General features: G+C 43.6%; 1 protein-coding gene across 2 annotated transcripts in view; it reads right to left on the bottom strand.

Annotated features, from left to right (window-relative positions):
• bcor (BCL6 corepressor) overlaps positions 1 to 19037 on the bottom strand; it is a 41426-nt gene extending 22389 nt beyond the window's left edge. The window contains exons 1-6 of one of the 2 annotated variants that reach the window (XM_056271886.1): positions 18237 to 19037; positions 8940 to 9020; positions 5004 to 8021; positions 3703 to 3759; positions 3106 to 3301; positions 959 to 1246 (exon numbers count right to left, since the gene is read on the bottom strand). In XM_056271886.1, the coding sequence (XP_056127861.1) occupies positions 959 to 1246; positions 3106 to 3301; positions 3703 to 3759; positions 5004 to 8021; positions 8940 to 8942 (3562 nt within the window). In that variant the 5' untranslated portion in view covers positions 8943 to 9020; positions 18237 to 19037. The remainder of the gene's footprint in view (positions 1 to 958; positions 1247 to 3105; positions 3302 to 3702; positions 3760 to 5003; positions 8022 to 8939; positions 9021 to 18236) is intronic. The other variant, XM_056271888.1, reaches the window with a different exon arrangement.
• Positions 19038 to 19501: the final 464 nt, after the last annotated feature.

The following is a 19501-nucleotide window of genomic DNA, read 5'->3' as shown; positions in this document are numbered from 1 at the left end:
GATAAGGGGTGATTCTGATTTTGAGACTACATATATTAGGTACTAAACTGTGCCCAAATTTGTTCAGAAGATACTAGATATTGCATCCCAAGTCTTGTAAATGCCTAACCTTTTTATTTTTTTTTTTAAAAATTGGACTAGTTTAAAACCCCTTGTTCTGGCACAATAATTATGTGGTTATATGATTCAGGTGCTGTTGCATTTAGGATGCATTAGGCTGTACATTACAAATGCTATGCACCATATACATCTCTAACAACCTAGATTAGTTATTAGTCGGATCACAATGCATCTCCAGAATTGGATAATAATGCATCTCCAGAATGCAATGCACCCTGTTTACAGCTAATTTTAGCACTGTCCACTTGTGTTAATGCATAAGATGTTCATGCAAAGTATAAACAAAGGGTTGCACACTTAAAGCAGGAATCGCTTTCCAATTGTTAATTGAGTTGTTTCCTCCTAGAACACAAACACCCACAAGTTTGATAGCTTTTAAATGAAAGTACGGAGCTGAACAGAGATCCACATGCAAGCACATTAGTTTTGCTGACAAAAACATGCTTTCTGGGACACTTTTAAACGATGCGAGTTTAAACAAAGATTGTTTTGATGTCTGAAAACGCCCTTTAGACTGAGCACAAAGAAAGAGCGGAGCAGAGAACGCCCGGCAGTTGTGTTTATCTGGACCATGTGATGGCAATAAACACAAATCAAGATGAATTGAAAAGGCTAGCGAAAGGATCAAAGCGGGACCGAGCAGAGGAAAGGGGAAGAAGAACAGATGAACCCTGGAGAGAGAGTGAGACGTGTCAGAAAGCGAGACAGGAGGTTGGCGATAAGATGAAAGACAGAGCGGACCATCCACTACTTGGCAAAGAAAGAACGGGATGAAAAGATGGAAAACAGGACAGATATCGTTAAGGACATTGGAGAGACAGACAGCCGAGACGTCTACCTGAAATCAGCCTCACTCTCTTTGCCGCGATGCCATTATCGTCCTCTCCTCTCGTCCGTCTCTCTCCATCTCTTTCTTCTGCGGTGTGTGTGCAATCAGGGTGGCCTTGGCTCTGTTCCAAACCCAATGCACGTTTCCTGCTCGTCGCCGTGCCAACAGACCCCTCCTCCTCTCCTTTCACATCCCTCACTCTCTTCTCCTCCGCTCGCCGGGACTGCGGGATGTCGGCTGGTGGGCCGCACCTCTGGAGCACGGGAACTCTGTTGTTTGCACATGTTGGTGTCACACCTGCATAGCCACAAAAACACAAATGTGTTAGTCACCTGCTTGCAAAGAAAGACCTTTTTCCAAGTTCAAAAGAACCGCGACAGGCCAGTAGAGCACAAGGCCACAGATGGTGAGATATAGAGGAAAAGACTACAGAAAAACAACCCACCCCCCCACCCCCACCCCCACCCTGGACAGTTGCGTGTTTGTGCTAACTACACCACACCCATCCCACATGGGGAGCTAGACGGCAAACAGGGACGCGCTTGCTTGCGCTCTCTGCAAGCTTAAATTAGCCCGAAACATCCGTGCCAAGAGCGCAAGCGGCAACCCAGCTCAAGTCCCCTCTCCCTCCCCCTTCCTCTCTCTCCTCGCACTCTCCTCCCCCCTCTCCCGTTCTGTGTGTGGCAGTGAAAAGCGCTCCTTGAGAATGTCTCCCGGCAGCTAAGAGCAGCAGCGTAGATCAAAGACAGGCGCTAGGGGCTCACGCTCCATACCGCCCGCTCCTCTCTTTCACACACACACACACACACACACACACAAGCACTACCACCGTATATTGAGGCACATGCACGTCCTAAAAAACATGCATACACAAATTATTCAGCTACCCGAAATAAGTCACACAAACCAAATCTATCAAATCTATAAAAAATTATGCAATAGTCCATAATTGTACATCCAAAATGACTTCATTATCACGCTTTCCATGCCGAACAGAGCAACCTTTATACTGGCCTGGGTAAGAATACAGCCCACCCTGCCCCGGGCTCACACAGACACGCACAAAGCATGTGACTAACACCACATGCATCCCATAATTCATGGCAATGTGTGCACCATAGCAACTCTGCACCAAAACAGATCACCATGGTAACATCGTTTGCGTCACCCAGAGAGAGTTAATGTGGCCATTCCCAGAGAGCGAGAGAGAGATGTTGAAGGACAGACTGGGCATAAAAATCAAGAGAGGAACGTAGGACATGAAACATCCAGAAAGGTCACCCAAAGTCAAATAATCAATTTGGTTTCTTAAATCAATTACTTGAACTGTATCAATTGTTGAATAGAATGGTATTCGGCAGATGTGATCAAATTAAAACTCTGATCAAAACTACAGTAGAAGGTTTTTATGTAGCATTTTCACCCTTGGAGCTTCACAGGAACTGCCAATCTGCTGAGCGCACTCTGTTTATGTAATCCAGAGCGCTGTTAATTGTCCGTGTGGCTGACACACATGCAAGTGTTCACGCACACACACACACTCTGACCCACATGCACAGGAAACGCCTCGCCTCTGTGAAAGCCACCAGGGAGAGCGAGGTCACATAGCAGCAAAGTGTTGATTTGGAAATCTGATGGCATTAGGCCATTACCAAAGCTCAAGTGGAAAAAACAAGAGCCAAAACAGCATAGAGAGAGGGACAAAGAGGGAGAGATGTAGAGTCAGAGCATGTGCCTGTTTATTTGTGTGCTTCCTGTTTGAGGGTGGCGGTGGCGGAAGCCATGTTTACCACGTCGTTTCCGCTGGTTTAACGCTGTTGCATGGAGCGCCACAGTGAAGGGACTGTCCCTAGTGACATGGGGAGGAAGTGTACGGGGGTTGAGGGGGGTGAAGAAAGATGGGGAGCGCCTTTAAAACTGGGATGGTTAAGGAAGATTTCGGGAGATAGGACAAAAGGAGAAACGATGAGTGAAATGCATGAAAAAAGCAGCCTGCAAGCAAGACAAAAGTTAGAGACAGGGCATACAACAGACGTTACAAGAAAGACGGAAAGTGATAGCCAGCAAAGAGAAAGAAAAAAGGGAGCGCTAGAGAGGGAGACAGCGCGAGAAGGATTGCGCTTGTGTGTGTGTGTGTGTGTGTGCGCATGTCTTACCGTTGTGCTGCTCGGTGTGATCAGAGAGGGCCGAAAGGGCTGCGGAGGGCCTGGAGCTTGGCTGGCTCAGTTCCCAGTCTCCCGCTCCGCACTGGCTCTCTGCCAGCTCCCTCTCTCTTCCCAGTCCGGGCGCTGCAGACGACACACACCCCTCCTTCTCCTTCAGCTCCAGCTCCGAGAAACGCATCATCGCACGCTACACAGACACACACACAGCACAATCGTGAAACCAGATCCAGTGTTACGAGCACCAGCTGTAAAGCCTGTCTCTCATGTGCTCCAGTACAACAAAAATAGAGGGGGGAAAAAAAACAGAATAAGACTTGCATAAAATAAATCTGTAGTGAGAGTAGAACAGGAGCTAAAGTGCATTAGAGTCAATTCAGAAAATGCATATCAATAACTTATAACAAAAGCTAACTGATACAGGTGAAGTCAGGGGATTCATTTTACTCAAATTTGACCATGCAATTTTCAGGACCCCTAAAATAGGAGGAAAAGGAAGAAAAAAAGTCTAACTTCACAACCGCCTGTGGGCGCAAAACTAAGTGTTACTCATTTCAACTGATTAGTAGTTTAAAAATAAAATGAACTGACCTCCCAAAACGCAGCTGGTTGACTTAAATTACTGTCCTCTTGTGATAATCCTTCCATCTAAGCAATCAGAATGGGGCTCAATATCTTTTTCAATGATTTGAATTGAATATTTACACAAATTTAACACATCTGCAAACAAACATTAACTTACCATTACACAAAAAATATTGGGGAATTCAGGAAATATCTGAGAATGATATGGCTTTAAAAGCTGATGTTTAAATCATACAAACTTTAAAAGGATATGTGGAAATGCATAGAAAACACTGGGCTTATTTAAAAAAAAACTTTCCAAAATTGTGTGGGCTATCTGAAATTAGGGCATTACTTCCATCAGCCTCTCCCTTACTCTCCCTCCACTGCGCGACTATGTGTGTGTGCGCTAATGACTCTGCCAGTCGGCGAGCGCTCTGCTTGCTGCTGCTGGTAAGAACTCTAATCTTCCCCATCAGGAAAGAATGGGCCGGATTTCACTTAAGCTGGGAGGGCTGCCACCACGGACATGGCTATTGGGGGCCTGGGGGTGTGCATGTTTTTGTGTGCGTGTGTAAAGAGAGGAAAGGAGCGCAAGATGGAAGCCTGTAGGAAAGGGTGTGTGATTATGTTTGGGTATGCCCCACACACACACACACACACACAGGCCTCCAGAGCTCACCTGCAGGTTAACAGTTGCCTGCAGCATTATGTGCTAGCAAGGCCATGGCATGCATGCACGCGTACGCGCACACACAAACATTTGGCAGCTGAGCTTCCGCACGACTGGGCAAAGCAGCCACAGACGGCACTTTGTGTTAACCCTTTCGGCCGCTGACTGAACCGCACACTCAAGCGTGTGTGTTCTTGTACAAACACACAAGTTCGCTCACGCTAACTGTAGAACTTCTGCCATTAAAGCCTGTTTGACAGATTCACAGCAAGGGCCCAAAAACTGCTAGAAAGAGAGAGCAGGAGAGGGAGAGTGGGTTACGGAGATCTGTAATTAGCAAGGCGTTCAATATAACCGAGTGTGGAAGTTAGATACAAGTGCTCGTTCAAAGCCGAAACTGAGGTCATTGAGCTATTTTTAAAGTGTATCTGTAAATCTCAGGATGGCTGGGAAACTTTATCTAATTCAATGACAGCTACTGGTCCTTGAAGAGTTGACCAGGGAACAGAAAATGTGAGGTGTTCTCAAATTATAACACTCTTACATGACCTGAATGATTCTCAAACAGAAAATGTGACAATGACAAGTGACATGCTTCATAATTGCACAAACTTCCCTAGTCATTCTAACCAACATACAAAATGACATAACTGACCTGCAATGCTCGCTGTTCCCGGCTCAATTTGCTGGAGTCTGCATACAGCTCAGTGGTGACGCACTTGAAGCGGTCGCCAACATAGCCTGAGGAGTTGGCTATTCTCTTAGCCAAGCTGGATCTCTTGCTTTTAGACAATCCATGTCCATCCTCCTCCTCCTCCTCATGAGATTCTGTGTCTTCTAGTCCATCCTTGCCCAAGTCCACATATTGTTGATGAGCGTGGTGCCGATCAACTTTGAATTCAGCACCATCACCTCGAGCCCTTTCGCCGGAGGTTCTGGCACAGCGTAGTGTCTGCTCTTCCAACATATCAGGTAGTGGGCTATGCTCAGAGGAGCTTTCTTCAGTCTGGCTGTGCACAGGAGAGTCAGACTGCTTCTGTGGACGGGGTGGACTACATACCTCTGTCCGTCGCTCTGAATCAGTTGGCCAAGATACGGCAGGCTGGCTGGAGCGCAAGATCTGCATGAGCTCTGGCTCTTTCCCCTCAGAATTACTGCCACTTTCATTTGCCATCCCTGTCCCACTGCCGACTGGCTTAGCTGGCTCTTTGCATTTGACATCGATGGCACTATATTTCTCTGGCTCTGGACTGCCATCTGTGTCATCTTGGACCAGGTCGATGCAGACAATCTCCTCTTTATTCACTGTGTGAGCCTTGCTCTGAGATTTTGAGCCCAAAATGTCTTGTCTCTCTGACTCCCTCTCAGATTTGTAACTTGGGTCCGTGTCAGTGATGCTCTGGCGCTTATACGGAGTCTCGTCATGGTGCCAAGGCTTGTCCAGGGGTCTGTGCCTCAGTTCCAGACGCTCAGTGACTTTGTGGTCCAGGGTCAGGTGGGGAGACATTAGTGGATGGACCATCTCTTGTGAGTCGTGGTAGGTCAGATATTCTCCATGACTGGGTGGGATGCCATATGGGATGCCAGGCTTGGGTGGCAAACGTGCTGAATACAGACTGTTAGTGCCCAGCATAACTGGATGAGGGTACACTGGCCCTTTTCCTGACAACTGCAAGTGGGAAAGGGAAAGACTCTCAGGTACTGGGTATGAGAGATATCTGCTAGAATATGCTAAGCTGGGAGGAAGGTAAGTTTCACCCTGAGGCATGTAAAGGTGGCTTGGAGCATGTCCATTATCTAAATGTGATTGCTGGGGCTTGAAGCCAATTTCAGGGGATTCATTTTTTTTGTGCGTCTTTGAGGGCTTTGTAGCTGTGGGGTGGCTGCCACCATGATTATTAGTTGGGGTCTTCTCTGGTGGGGTGGGAACTGACTTTGGCCATTCTCCATTAATTTTGGGAGAAGGTGAGACAGATGATGGCCGAGATGCTGTAGTCATGACAATAGGTGCAGAACTTGGGTTTGAGCCATTGTTTTGGTCATCAATTCTGGAACAAGAGGAACTTCTTGACTGTGGCACCACATGTTCAAGATTCTTATTCTTGATGATGCTGGAGCCTTTGTTTTGACTAGCCTCAGAGCTGATTGTCTGGGTAGGACTTGGCACTACCCAGGAAGAAGGTAAAGTGCTAATTATCTCAGGCCTTTCTGGAGTTTTAGAAGAAGTGCTAACAGCTGGAGAAAGAGTTTCTTTTAAAAGCTCCCTGTTTGGGGGAAGTCCATAACGGGCAGTGGGGGAATAGCCAAGCTTGGCTAAGGCCTCTAATTTTTGGGGGTACCCATTGGTAGGTCCTTCGAAGTCAATGATTTTGGCAGACAGGTCTAACGGCTTGTCTGCTGGGTCTTTGGTAATAGGCCCCTGTTGAGGTGGTTTCTCAGAAGAGGTCTTAACAGGTGAGCTGCTGCCCTTTCTTTCATTCCCCATACCTTTGGACTCCATGGTTGCCTCTTTGGCTTTAGACTTCTGGCTAGTAGGCCGAATTGGAGAGCGAAGCTCTTGGGACATGCTGCTAATGTAGATAGGGTGAGCAACCGATGGTGATGATGACGAGGATGAGGAAGGACTCCTATACAGAGGCTTCTGGAACTCCATAGTGCTATCCACAAGAGGTGGAGGAGGGGGAGGGGGGGCTGCAGGTGGCTGAGGGGGGCGTGGTGTGGGGCGGGGTGGTTGCATTACATGGGAAGGACATGAGTCTACTGAGACTATGGAACTGGCGCTGCTGCTAATACCAACGCTGCTACTGCTGCTAACATTACTGCTAGTGCTGCTTGTGTTTTTGCTGGATGGGGTCCGGATGGACTTGCTGTTGCTGGCATTGTTTCCACTGCTGCTGTGTTGCCTATCACTGGGTGACTGATGGTGGGGCTGGGTCTGCTGATGTAATGTCTGCTGCCCAAATGCTGAGGGCTCATGGTGAATCCTTGGACCAATACTTTGTATTGTTTTGTCCTGGTGGTGCATCATAGGTGATAGTGCAGTAGGGGCAACAGTTGCAGTGGGGATCCTGAGAGGAGGAGGAAGGGGTGATGATATAGGTGCAGGGGGATACGGGGGCATGAAAAACAAGCGCTCTGTACCAGCTGCACTGCCTCCTGCACATAGAGACTGGTAGGCCAGATGCTGAGGAAGGTAATGTGGTGGTTGTGAAAGGATTGATGCTTTATACATGTTCAAAGCAGTGTATTTACTAGAGTCTAAGAAAGGGTACATTCCAGCTTCATGGTAAGGACTCATCCAGGGAACCCGCAGATAGCTACCACCATTGAGACTCAGTTCTGGGGGCTTATCTCCTGAAACGACCCGTCTGTCCAACCCTAAAGCGTCTGCTCCAGTCCCAGGCACCATCAGCGACTTCTGAATCCCAGGTGGGGAACTTTTATAAAGTCCAACATAACTGTTTGTGCTCTTTCTGCTGTCGAGAGACACATCTGGTTTGTAGAGCAAGTCGGGGATCCTGTCACCAACATAGCCCTTTTCTGTTGGCAGGGTCCGAATTCCCGGTGGATAAACCATCCCTCCATGAACGCGGAGGCTCTCCCGCATCAAGCTGGTCCGATCGATACCAAGCGCACTGAGAGGGTTCATTCTGCAGGTTGTACTCGCATCCACCTGCGACAAAAGAGCAGAAAGTGGTAAGGGTGGGGGAGAGGGAGAGACAACAAACAAAGAGCAATAAGACTCAAACAACGGACAGACAAGTGAACAAAAGCCCAATCCAGATTAAAAACAGGAACGATCCATCTATCTAGAGACAACATTCACCTTTCACTAAATCAGATGGCAGATTTGTCATGGAAATAAGAGACTACATGTGGTAAGAGCCACAAAAATGAATCACAGCACATTACAGACATCACATGTGGTCATGTTATACAAAATCAGACTTTCTTATTAAAATGTAAGAAAAAAAGCATCTCACTCTAATCATAAACTGATTCATACGCATTAATATCATGTTTTTCCCCACCATTATAAAAAATCTAGGAAATTACAAGGACGTCACAATATATTGCACTTTTCAAGGTCACAACAGGAGAATGCAGAAATCGTTCTTAAATGTCAGCTCCAGTGAGGTTATAGTGTGGGAAAAGCAGCAGCTTTGATGTATGTTTTCTGTGCAGTATGGTAGACAGCACAGATCGGTCTTCCCATCACACCTGAGAGCGACCTGAGAGTTAAAATTATGCCAGTCCTGGCTTGTACATTCTGACAGAAAGCATCTGTCAACAATGGAGAATTATAATGCATAAAAACAGGTGATTATGCACTTTACAAGCATGACAGATTGATATATTTCAATGTGGGAGGGGACAGTTTAACAAAAAAAGTTTGTTTATATAATATGTGTGTGTACACACACACATTATATATATATATATATATATATATATATATATATACATGCATACATACACACACATTTTTCTGTTAGATGCAATTAATCGATTTGACTGCACTAGTTCCAACACATGACTAACTGTAAGGGTTTACATCCATGTGCACGTATTAAATGTATGAAATGGTTACCATGCTTTGAATGAGGACTCTGTCTTCTCTGTTAGTTCTCAACAGATTCTCTCGTCTTCACCATCCCATAAGGATCATTTTCTGTTGGAGGAAAAAAAAAACATATACATCATGCAGCTCAAAAGACTGAAAATTTACCACATTCTATTATTTATTCATATACCGTTTAAGTTCCAGGTAAACACTTGATCACTGAGCAGAGAAATTGGCGAGAGGGAAAATGAGAAAGGACCTCTTCATGGTGAGGCCTTGGCCTGCTTCTCACCTACACATGCCTTTATCTTCTCGACGAACAGTCACTGGGCCACATGCTTTGTTATCTCAGAGCAAGTGCACTGATAAGGAATCCCTCTGCATTCTGTACTTGTTCCGAGCAATGCAAAGCGGGGATTGTCATTACAGTGGAGAAAGGTGCGATCAAAATCAAAATACCCCTCCCCAAATACTGCTGCCCAGCCCCACAGCTTGGCAAGACATTACAGTGGTGCTTTGTTGAGTAGGCGAGCTGCGCCTGTTATTGATGGCTCTACAGACCCCAGATTTCAATAACGCAGACCCAGAGCTTATCTAGAGACATGGCCACAGTTGCTGCTATTGAAAGAGTGAGACAGTTTGCCCTCTGTCATCAATCAAACCAACCTACACACATACACAAACAGATGTGAATGCATCACTTCCATAGCAACCCGAGTCACACAAGCACTTCAATGCTTTTAAACAAAATTAATAAATACAATTACAAAAATCTGTTGCATTTATGCAAAACAGTAAAGGATGCATTTTTATTCACACTAAGCACATGCACCCAACAGTAAACCTCTTGCGTAAACTCATGAAGTTGAATTATTGTTCTATAACTATACCAGCATTAAGCAGCCATTAAACTTAATAAACGTAAATTCTGCCCCCGTTCCGGAGCGTGTGCCTCCCTTCCCCCATCCTCCCCTGCTCTCAAAACCTAATCCGACCCTGCCGTGGGGAGCGCAGCAGAAACCCACTCGCCTTGGCCATTCAGACACGTTCTCTGCGCTCTCATTTTCCGTCCCCTCTGTGACCCGCTCTTTCATTCCGCCAGCGGGGGCGAGGACATTATGCATTTGAGGGGCGCTTCGGTAAGAGGGGTACTCACCCCCCATGGAGGAAAGAAACCTCCGCTCTCAAAGACATCAATCACAAGCCAAGCGCGCCGGGCGCTTTGTCTGCAGGTGAGCCAAAACTGAAGCGAGCTATACATGGGTTGTTTTAACTTTGTTTCTAATCACCTTGGCTTATAAACTAAACACTAAACTACACAAAGGTTTGCTACGTATTTTACGTTGGGTTTTTTTATATCCCCGCCATTATTAAATACTGTCAACGCGCGCGGCGCTGCCTAAAGAAAAAAATGCTGTAATTTTGCAGCGGGTGATGTTCAGCTCACTTCAAAGCTAATAGACCGTGTAGGTAGGTTGATGCATAGCCTATATACATGGCCGTAGCCAGCTATGAGGTCACCGAGGTCCGGACCTCGGTCATTTTTTTTACATTCAAAAATAAAATGTCAAGCTCTCTGAATGATTAATTAGCAGTGTTTAAACCACCTCATATGAGTGTTTGCAATTCATGTTGCTGCGAGAAGCTGGCGCAGTGAACTGAACGGGGCTTGAGAGCGCGTTGTGAACGCGGGTGCAGCCTCCGTGTTGCCAGATCCACCTAATAGAAAGGTGGCAGTAGTCACCTGTTTTTCTGATTTAATGTGACACTTTAGGAAGTTATTAATGTGGAAAGGTTTAGTGATATATTAACCTTATTTCCAAAACACAAGCTTTGAACTTATTTCGGATTATTATTATTATTTTGTTTTGCTTGTTTTTCGTAGCAATATCTGGCAACATTTAACTGTCGGCATTAATACATTTAAAAAAAAAGAAGCTTATAGACAAACTGTAATTGCATAAAGCTACCACATTCGGTAAGACAAACGCAATGACAATCGATTATCTGTAAGAAATGTATAACACTATCAAAAACAATAGCATAAAACAGATCTGTATGTTAGCCTACAGAATGAAATTTGCCAAATAACTTACTGGCCAGCTGGAAGACGGCTCATGCTGTTTAGTTAACCTTTCACAAAGCCATCATAAAAACATTAATTAAAGCAGTGTTTCTCAACTAGCAATCTATTCAGTCAGCATATTTGTGTTTGATCTGTGTGAATTTCGTCCGAATTTGACGAGTGATTAAAAGATGGCTAATTCGTAACAGTTCGTACGACCTCACTCGTACGAATTAGTACGATTTTTGCTAAAACGTACATATTTGACGAGTTGCCCAATTCGTATGAATTCGTACGAATGACCCTGACCCCGCCCCTAAACCTACCCATCACGTGGGTTTAGACAAATGTACAAATTCCTACGAATGAGGTCGTACGAATTCGTACGAATTAGCCATCTTTTAATCACTCGTCAAATTCGGACGAATTGGTCGTGAGATTGCGTTGCACTTGCTAGACCTACTTTTTCTTTGCACAAAACTCTCCAGAAAGTGCCATTTTGGTTTATTTTTCACAAAAAAATCCCGGGGGGGCAAACCCTCGGACCCCCCTAGTGAGAGACTACCCCACACATAATTAAATCCAAATTTAACCCCTGTATATATATATATATATATATATATATATATATATATATATATATATATGCCAAATTCCATTAAAAAAAAGGGTCACAGCTTAATGTCCATTGGGAAATGTGGGTCCAATGGCCAAACCATTATTATAGCAAAATTCTTTACACAACACCCCGGACCTCACTAATTTTCAAACCCTGGTTACGGCCTTGCCTATATATATATATACACACACACACACACGTTGAAAGAGGCAACATTTTTGCATATACACAAATATAAATAAGCCTAGGCCTATATAAAAACAAAAAGAGCGAATTAATTAAATGGAAGAACATTTTTGTTTTTGTCAAGAAAGAAAGAAATATTCCCTTTGTATTTGCCATTTGGTATAATAATCCAAAAGGAGGACCAAAACAACAATAACGCTTAGTAGCCTATATTTATATTTGGAAACTAAACTAATTATTTGGAATGCCTACCCAAAAACGTCTACCCAACAGTGTGGCACAGAGACAAGGCGCGAAAGCCGTTGCTTCAGGTTGGTGTTGACAGTAGAACACGAGATGATGTTATAAAGTGTGCGGAGCATGAAAGAGAGTGTTAAATGTTTATCTCCTGAGGTGTGAGTTTTTGCAGTAAGGGCTCAAGTGTAGAAAATGGAGGGCCGCTGAGATCTCCACCTGAAGCCCCAGAGGTCCCGCCAGCAGATCTCAAACTGTGGCACATCGCCAAGTCTATCGTCCGCAGCGCAGACACTCCATACAACTCTTAAAGTGGCAGTAACATGTTTTATAATATCTGTAAGCAGCAGGTAAAACAAAGCCGAATGAAGGGAGGGGGGGGGGGGGGGGGGACAAACGCTTTTCCAGACAAACGTAAAGTATAGGCCTATACTAAAATGTAGCCTATCACATGCGTCCATAACTTATGAAAAGAAGGTATTCAACATATGTGACTAAGATATTTTCATTAAAGCGCCACATTTCAAAAAGACCTGCTCTGCGGTGGAAGAACTTATCTTTATTGCCTTCAGCCTAAAGCGTCCAATGTCTAACTGAACGTGTCGTAAAGTTGCAGGTGAAATAGCCTGTTACAAACATCAGGCCTACATAAATTATCATAGATTAGGCTATCACATTATAGGCCTATAAGCAAAAGGCCTTTTTACACTTTCGTGGTGATTCGTGGGTATTTATGCGGTGATTACATTATTTTTTCTTTTTAAATGACTAAACCCTTGAACGTTAATGCACTGTTTGTTGCTGTTGACTTTTCGCAGTTGATTGTTGAAAAAAGACTTTCAGAGAAAAAATACTTTTATATAAATATTTCCACCACAGCGTCATTGACATTTAAAAACAAAAATGCTTTATCTTGATCATTTAATAGCCTATTAAGTAACTTAGTGCATATACGACTAGGCCTACATAGAATTCTCCCAAATACACAGAATAATATTTTCACCCATGACATAATGGGGGAAATCATATAGGCCTACAGCTTGACTGAACATTTCGATTTTTCACACAATAAATATCGATTTAATCTCTGATTGATAGGTCAGCCTCATTTGATTTCTCTCATAGTTTAAGACTAAAAATCCAGGTCTAGGATAAAAACTTAAGGCCTATTTAAAACAATAAAAAGTAGGCTATAAAATCATTAGAAAAAAATACTCAAGATAGTATTATTATCATGATCTTCATATCATATCTCGAAAAGAAAATATCAGGCCCTGAGACAGGCTATAAATGCCCGCAAAAACATCAATTTAGTCCAGAAATTGCCTATAAAAAAACCCAGAAATCTATAGCGCACCTTTCAGTTAAACATTATGCGGGCAGGGCGCGGATATTTAAGACAACATGTACAAAAGTGATTATTTGCCTGCAGACATTCAGCTGCGAGAAGCGATACGAATTGCTGCGAGCCCCACGCGCTGGCAGCGCACACATTCCGCGTGCGGCCCCCGCAGCCATTCTTTCTCTCTAGCTCTCTTTCTTTCTCTCTCACCTCCCCGTCTGCCTCGTGCGCTCCGCGCTGCTTTGAAATGGTGGGTTGCGTGCGTGCTCTCTAGAGACTACACAGCGCTTGTTCTCTCTAACCCTCTCTCTCTGTCTTTTCCCCTCTTGCTTGCGCATACAAATCGATACGAATTGGGTTTGAGACTTTAAGCGCAAGGGTCGCGGGAAGAACCGGTGCTTATTCGGAACCGGTTCCTTTGCCGACAGAACACGACCATAAAATACTTTCACAGTGTTTTTTTTTCACAAATATTTAGCGGTACAGAAACTTCGCTACTGAATTTACAGCGCGAAAAATGTAGTGCACGTGTAGTAGCCTACGATTCACGATTGACTGACTCTTGAGTCTTTTACCTGTGCTCCGATTTCCGCACGAATTACTAGTGAGTCGGTTCTTTTTAGTGAATCAAAAACACTTATTCAGTCGGATTGGTTGCTAAATAATTCGGAGTAAGTTTGTTCCACTCGAACCAAGAACTGTTAGGTTTGCTCGTTAGACTTAAATTGTAGGCCTGTTGACTGGTTGTTCATATGACAACATGTAAGAACTGTAATTCTTTTCACCCCAAATATTTCAAAACTCCCAAAAGGAACGTCCGTGAAGAGTTAAAGGAGGCAGAACTGGTCAATTCCTTACACTGTCAGAAATAGGGGTACAGTAGCAGTCCATTTCTGTCCCCCAAGGTACAATCTACACTAACGTACCCCATAGGGCTTATTATTGGACCTCAAGATACACAGGGGTACAAATATGTACCCTATGCCAAGGGTACAAAAGCTGTACCCTTGAGGGTACAGCCCCAGTGACAAGCCATTGTACCCCTAAAGGTACAATTATGTACTTTATTTTCTGAGAGTGTACGATTCCCGAGACACAACCTCCTGCACAAGATAATGAGCAAACTGGGTATTATATTAGCCTAGCTCATCTTACTCATTAATAAATAAAACCTAAAATTACAGTGGCATTTTCAAACCATATCTTTATAGCCTAGTCTATTTTTCTGGAATACAGTAGGCTATTTAATCAAGAATTTCAGCTTTTAATGTGTGAGAAATAAGAAACACAGAGCAAAGAAAAAGAAAACAATGTATTCAAGGGTAGGCGTCGCTCCGGGAGCGGGGCTCCTGCTGCGGCACAAAAGCTGCCGAAGCGAAGAGAAGAGCTCTCCTGTTTCAGCGCGGGCTGTCCCGCGGGACCGCTCGGACCGAGAAGAAACTTCAATCAAACCGTGACGTCTCCAGCGGGAGCCAAACTCCGAAATCCGATCCGAGTGCATCCCTCCACCCTCACACGAACTAAGCGCTGGGAATAAAACACAAACGGGTTGCCAAGACAAAAGCAAACTTTGGCAATACGATTTAGTAAAGAAAGCAACTCTATGAGGATGTCTGCTCACTGATACTCAAGAGTTAAATAGCCAATTTAAGATATAGCCCGATTGTTTTGCAAATTGTTTTCCATAACATGTGGAGGAATGATTCGTTGTGACAGATGTGCAAAGAGGATGCTCCAGGTTTATTTCTGAAGCACAAACTAAAAATCTAACAAGCAGAAGCAGAATGATATGCTACATAAGTTGTTATAAAATAAGATATTATAAACCGCCGAAATAGATAAAACTTATAAGCCCTTGTCCCAAAGTAGCCTATTTTAACATTTCTGGTTAGGCTACATGTTTCTATATATAGGCCAAGGTAATAAACTTTGAGGTCCAGGAACAAACCAAAGTTTGAAACACACATTTAAACAGACTAAAATATTCCGTGTTAAACGAAATAACCAGCAAAAAAAAGTTAAATGTTAACCGCTGGCCTCTAATGTAATATCATACGATATCCCCGTAACCTCTAATGCAGCCAAACTCTGTCATGTGGATCGTTTTGGTGGTCTGATTTCTGTCAGATTCATGGCCAACATTAATCACTTCAAACACTCCCTGAACTGTGGCACCGGTTTAACTCAGGCCATGACTTGTTGGCCTGAATTCCACCCGCGGGTATGTATAGAGCATTACAATACGGGGCAGACATGTCACACTTTCTCTCTTGCAAATCTGACGCTGACATATATGCTGGTGTGTCTACAGCAGACAGGCTCCGTGGGTGAGGAGTGAGGAGAGTATGCAGGCGTGAGCTCACACCGAGCTGACAAACCCGGAGAGCTGAGGGTTTCAGCCGGGCGAGCCGGGAGGACTGGACCAAATAAATGGGGGGAAACAACGAACCGATATACGTGCCAGTTCGTATACAAACACTGTACATTGTTTATTAATGTCATTTACAAAAACAAATAAAATGTGAATGCGCATGTAGCCTAAAAAAAGGTGTGGGCCAATTGAGACAAAAAACAGAAGCACACACGTTTCGATTAGGTTGCATTGGACAGAACTAATAACGAGCAGATTGTTGGGTTTTATATCACATTAAATGTCATCAGTTCCACTCTATAAAGTTTGCAATGTGTGATTTGGGACAAAGTAAAAAGTCTTTTTCAATTGACCGTGTCAAGACACGAATAAATGTTTCAATTGAAAGCAAAAAGTAGCCTATATTATGATTCCATATGACGATTCAATAGAAACAAACAACTTTCCACTGCCTACTTCAGAAAAATATCTAGGCCTGTAAGCCAAAAAGAACTCAAAAAGTAACAGTCCATATTGATTTGAAGAACTTGACATCAAGCACTCTATTATTCTCCAAAGAAGCAATGGGACAACTCAAAAATATACAGCCAAGTGGTTCTTATTAGAAATTCGTAACAAGAGATGTTGAGGAACAACATTAGGAGTTCAGCAATACGTGTCACAGTGAAATGCACTTTTATGATTGAGTCACGCTAAAAGGATGCCAAAAAAAAACAAAAAACTGTGGTAGCCGTTTAGGCAAGCCTATGAAAATATGGATGGATCCAGGGCTTACTTTCCACCAGGATTCATACGAATACGTTCTGACATGTTTGATTAATAACGTCCACAGCGCTTTAATTATGCAGAATAGCACGTCGCAACCATTTAGAAACAAGACTTCTGTGAAAAATTAACTCACGGGTTTGACAAAATATATATATATATAACAGGCCAGGAAAGAGGCCTAAGTTTGCCTCAGCAAGAGTAACAACAATAGCCAGCAATATAAAATCTTCGCTTTAGCGAAACCATGTTTGTCTATTTTGTGTAAACTCCACACAAATAGTACTAATTAGTAATTTAATAGCTTTTAAACTGCACTCATTAAGTCAACCTGGATATGGTGTTAGGTGTCTTATTCATTGCACAGTGATAATGGTTCATTGATCAGCCCTTGTGGGATTTAAACCTATAACTTTCGGATACCATCACTCTTTAACAACTGGCCAACAGCGGGTTTTCCTACAAAGAAAGCCTCAGGGCGCGACAATATAGCACTGTTGTTAGAGAATCACACGACAGCGTGACATAGTGGATGAAATATTCCAAGTTCCAATATTCCAAGAAAAATATCCTGCATGGATCTTAAACCGTTCAAATGTCTGCGCCTGTCGAGGACAAATAGATTAATAAAAATTCAAACGTCTATGACTGATTATACACAGAACTGTCAATGTCTTCACGACATTTCATCCCGTCCCGGACACAACCAGACAGCAAATAACTTTGAGCGCAAGAAGGTCGCGAAGTGTCTCATCAACATTCGTTTCTAACAAAAGACGGACGTATAGTGTCTCCACAAAGCGATTTTACTGAAAAACATTTCGCTTCAATGTCTGGAACAAGACTCCATAATAAATCTTTAATTCGTTTTATATAATTTCATAGGCTTCTTCTGTCCACAATGTGTCATTTCGGTCCCCTCACAAAGCTCAATGAAAAAAAAGAGACAAAAGTGAAGGTGACTTCCAAACGTAGACTACTTGTCTTGTTTGGAGGCCATATCAACTTCTCGTTTTCCACAGAATTGCAAGGAACCCCAAGGAACAATTTCTTAAAACTTTCATAAGGTTGGTAACCGTCATTTAAAAGGGCGAGGCTCGTGAAATCAATAGCGCTCGCGGTGTGTATCCCGATCGGAAAAAAAGTCCACGCGCCATCGCGAGCGCGCACTAGCAAGATTTCTGGCGTCTCATTACTCAATACGAAAAAATGAATACACGTGAATTTCACAGAAACCAACAGTTCCACAAAATCTACGATTTGTTTTCGCTTTGAATAGATGCACATGAAAAAAAGGTCAGCTACTAAAAAGGAAAGTCCCGTAACGTGGGAAATGGTTTGTTAGCTAGTGAAGATAGTCCTTGGACTAACAGAGCATCACATTGTTTAGATTTAATTAAAATTAAGAGCAATTTCTTCACAAACACCAACAAGAAATGTCAACAACATGATCGCGACACTATGCATGCAGTCAGCACAGAGACAATGTTTTGAAAACTTGTCAACAAGAACAAGTTTCAAGCAGAAATGTAAAATATGTCAAAACAGAAGATTATATGGGGATTCGTGATTTTAAATAGTTCTAGTATCAAGAACGAACCCTCTTTAGCGTTTCCAAAGGTCTGCACGAAACGGAACGGAACGGATCGTAGGCTATACGCATTTGCCTACTGGACAATGTAACGGAACAAACATACGCAGATAAGGCATGGAAAACATAATAAAGCTTAAAATGTTCTTACCTGAATGAATTGATGCCTGTTGTTCATTGAGTCAAACGGAACGTATGGGGTTTCCTCTTTAAATGCAAGTTTTCACGATTTTAGTTTTTTAAGATATGCAAAGATTCCCGTTAAAACAAAGAGGATCAGATGTTCTTATTAGAAGCTGCATTACTCTGTAGCCTCTATAACTTAGGTCAATCTAGTAACCCTGGTTTTGATTTAGTTTTCAAAGGAAGTCCTTGTGAAGTTCAAAGTATCTCCGGACTTGCCGAATATGAATATCCACTCCTGGAAAAACTGTTAACACGTATAGGGGATCCATATACATCCATGCAGGAGCAGTCGAACGTAATTCCTTTGATTTAGAAGAGGATGATCGCTTCGACACGAACCGCGTGAACGCACAGGTGGCGAAAAAATCCCCGGGGCTCCGGCTGAACTGAACTCAGTCTGCTATATGACGCCTCGCAGCGCCATGTTGGGCTCGCGAGACAACGAGCGATCGAAAGCCACGCCGAGAGAACGGCAGCAATGTGTTTGCTCTTGTGTGCACGGACCGGTCCTCACACGCACATTTACTGAGCACTGGCCAACAAAACTGCCACACGAATTCCCCTCTCTCTTTAATATAACGGACCGTTCGCGGAAAATGTCCCGTCTCTCTTTGTCCCGGTTCCGATACGCGATATCCCTGGCGCGCTGAACGCTCGCGCAACTGCTGCTTGTGTATGCGTGTCTCTCGGTAAGCGCGTGCAGCGGGGAATGAAAGCTGAGCGCAAGACGCCTGTCTCTCTCTCGCTCGCTCTCTCTCTCGCTCGCTCTCTTACCCAGAAGGCCAGTCGGGGGAACAACCGCAATTACCATAAACCCAGTAGGCTGCGCTCCCTCTGTACGACTCGATGCGCCCGTGTAGAATACAGCGAGAGGGGGTGTTTCGCACAGCGCACGGGCTCCGTAAACAAAATTAATCGGCAGTGCCGCTGAGAGGCTTTTGGAAAACCACAAAACGGTATTTTTGGCTTATATTATATAGAGAGAAGGAGGTGGTAGGTTGATGTATGGGGTGTTTTAAATCGTATAGTGGCTAATGGCTATATAGATATGAATGTAACTTTTTTTAAAGCAGAAAATTTGTATTTTCATTGAAATAGATTAAACACATCAATCATTAAAATCCCACGTTTTAAACACTTGATTCCGTTAATCCATATAGCCCAATTTTCCCGCATATATTATCTCATACATATATAATAAATTAAAATGGTTGCAGTTTTGTTCAACAA

Source organism: Rhinichthys klamathensis, unplaced genomic scaffold (assembly GCF_029890125.1).
Source record: "Rhinichthys klamathensis goyatoka isolate OS25496 unplaced genomic scaffold, OSU_Roscu_1.1 h1tg000327l_1, whole genome shotgun sequence".
NCBI lineage: Eukaryota > Metazoa > Chordata > Actinopteri > Cypriniformes > Leuciscidae > Rhinichthys > Rhinichthys klamathensis.
Note: the sequence above shows the minus strand (reverse complement) of the source record. Positions and strands in the feature narration are given on the sequence as shown.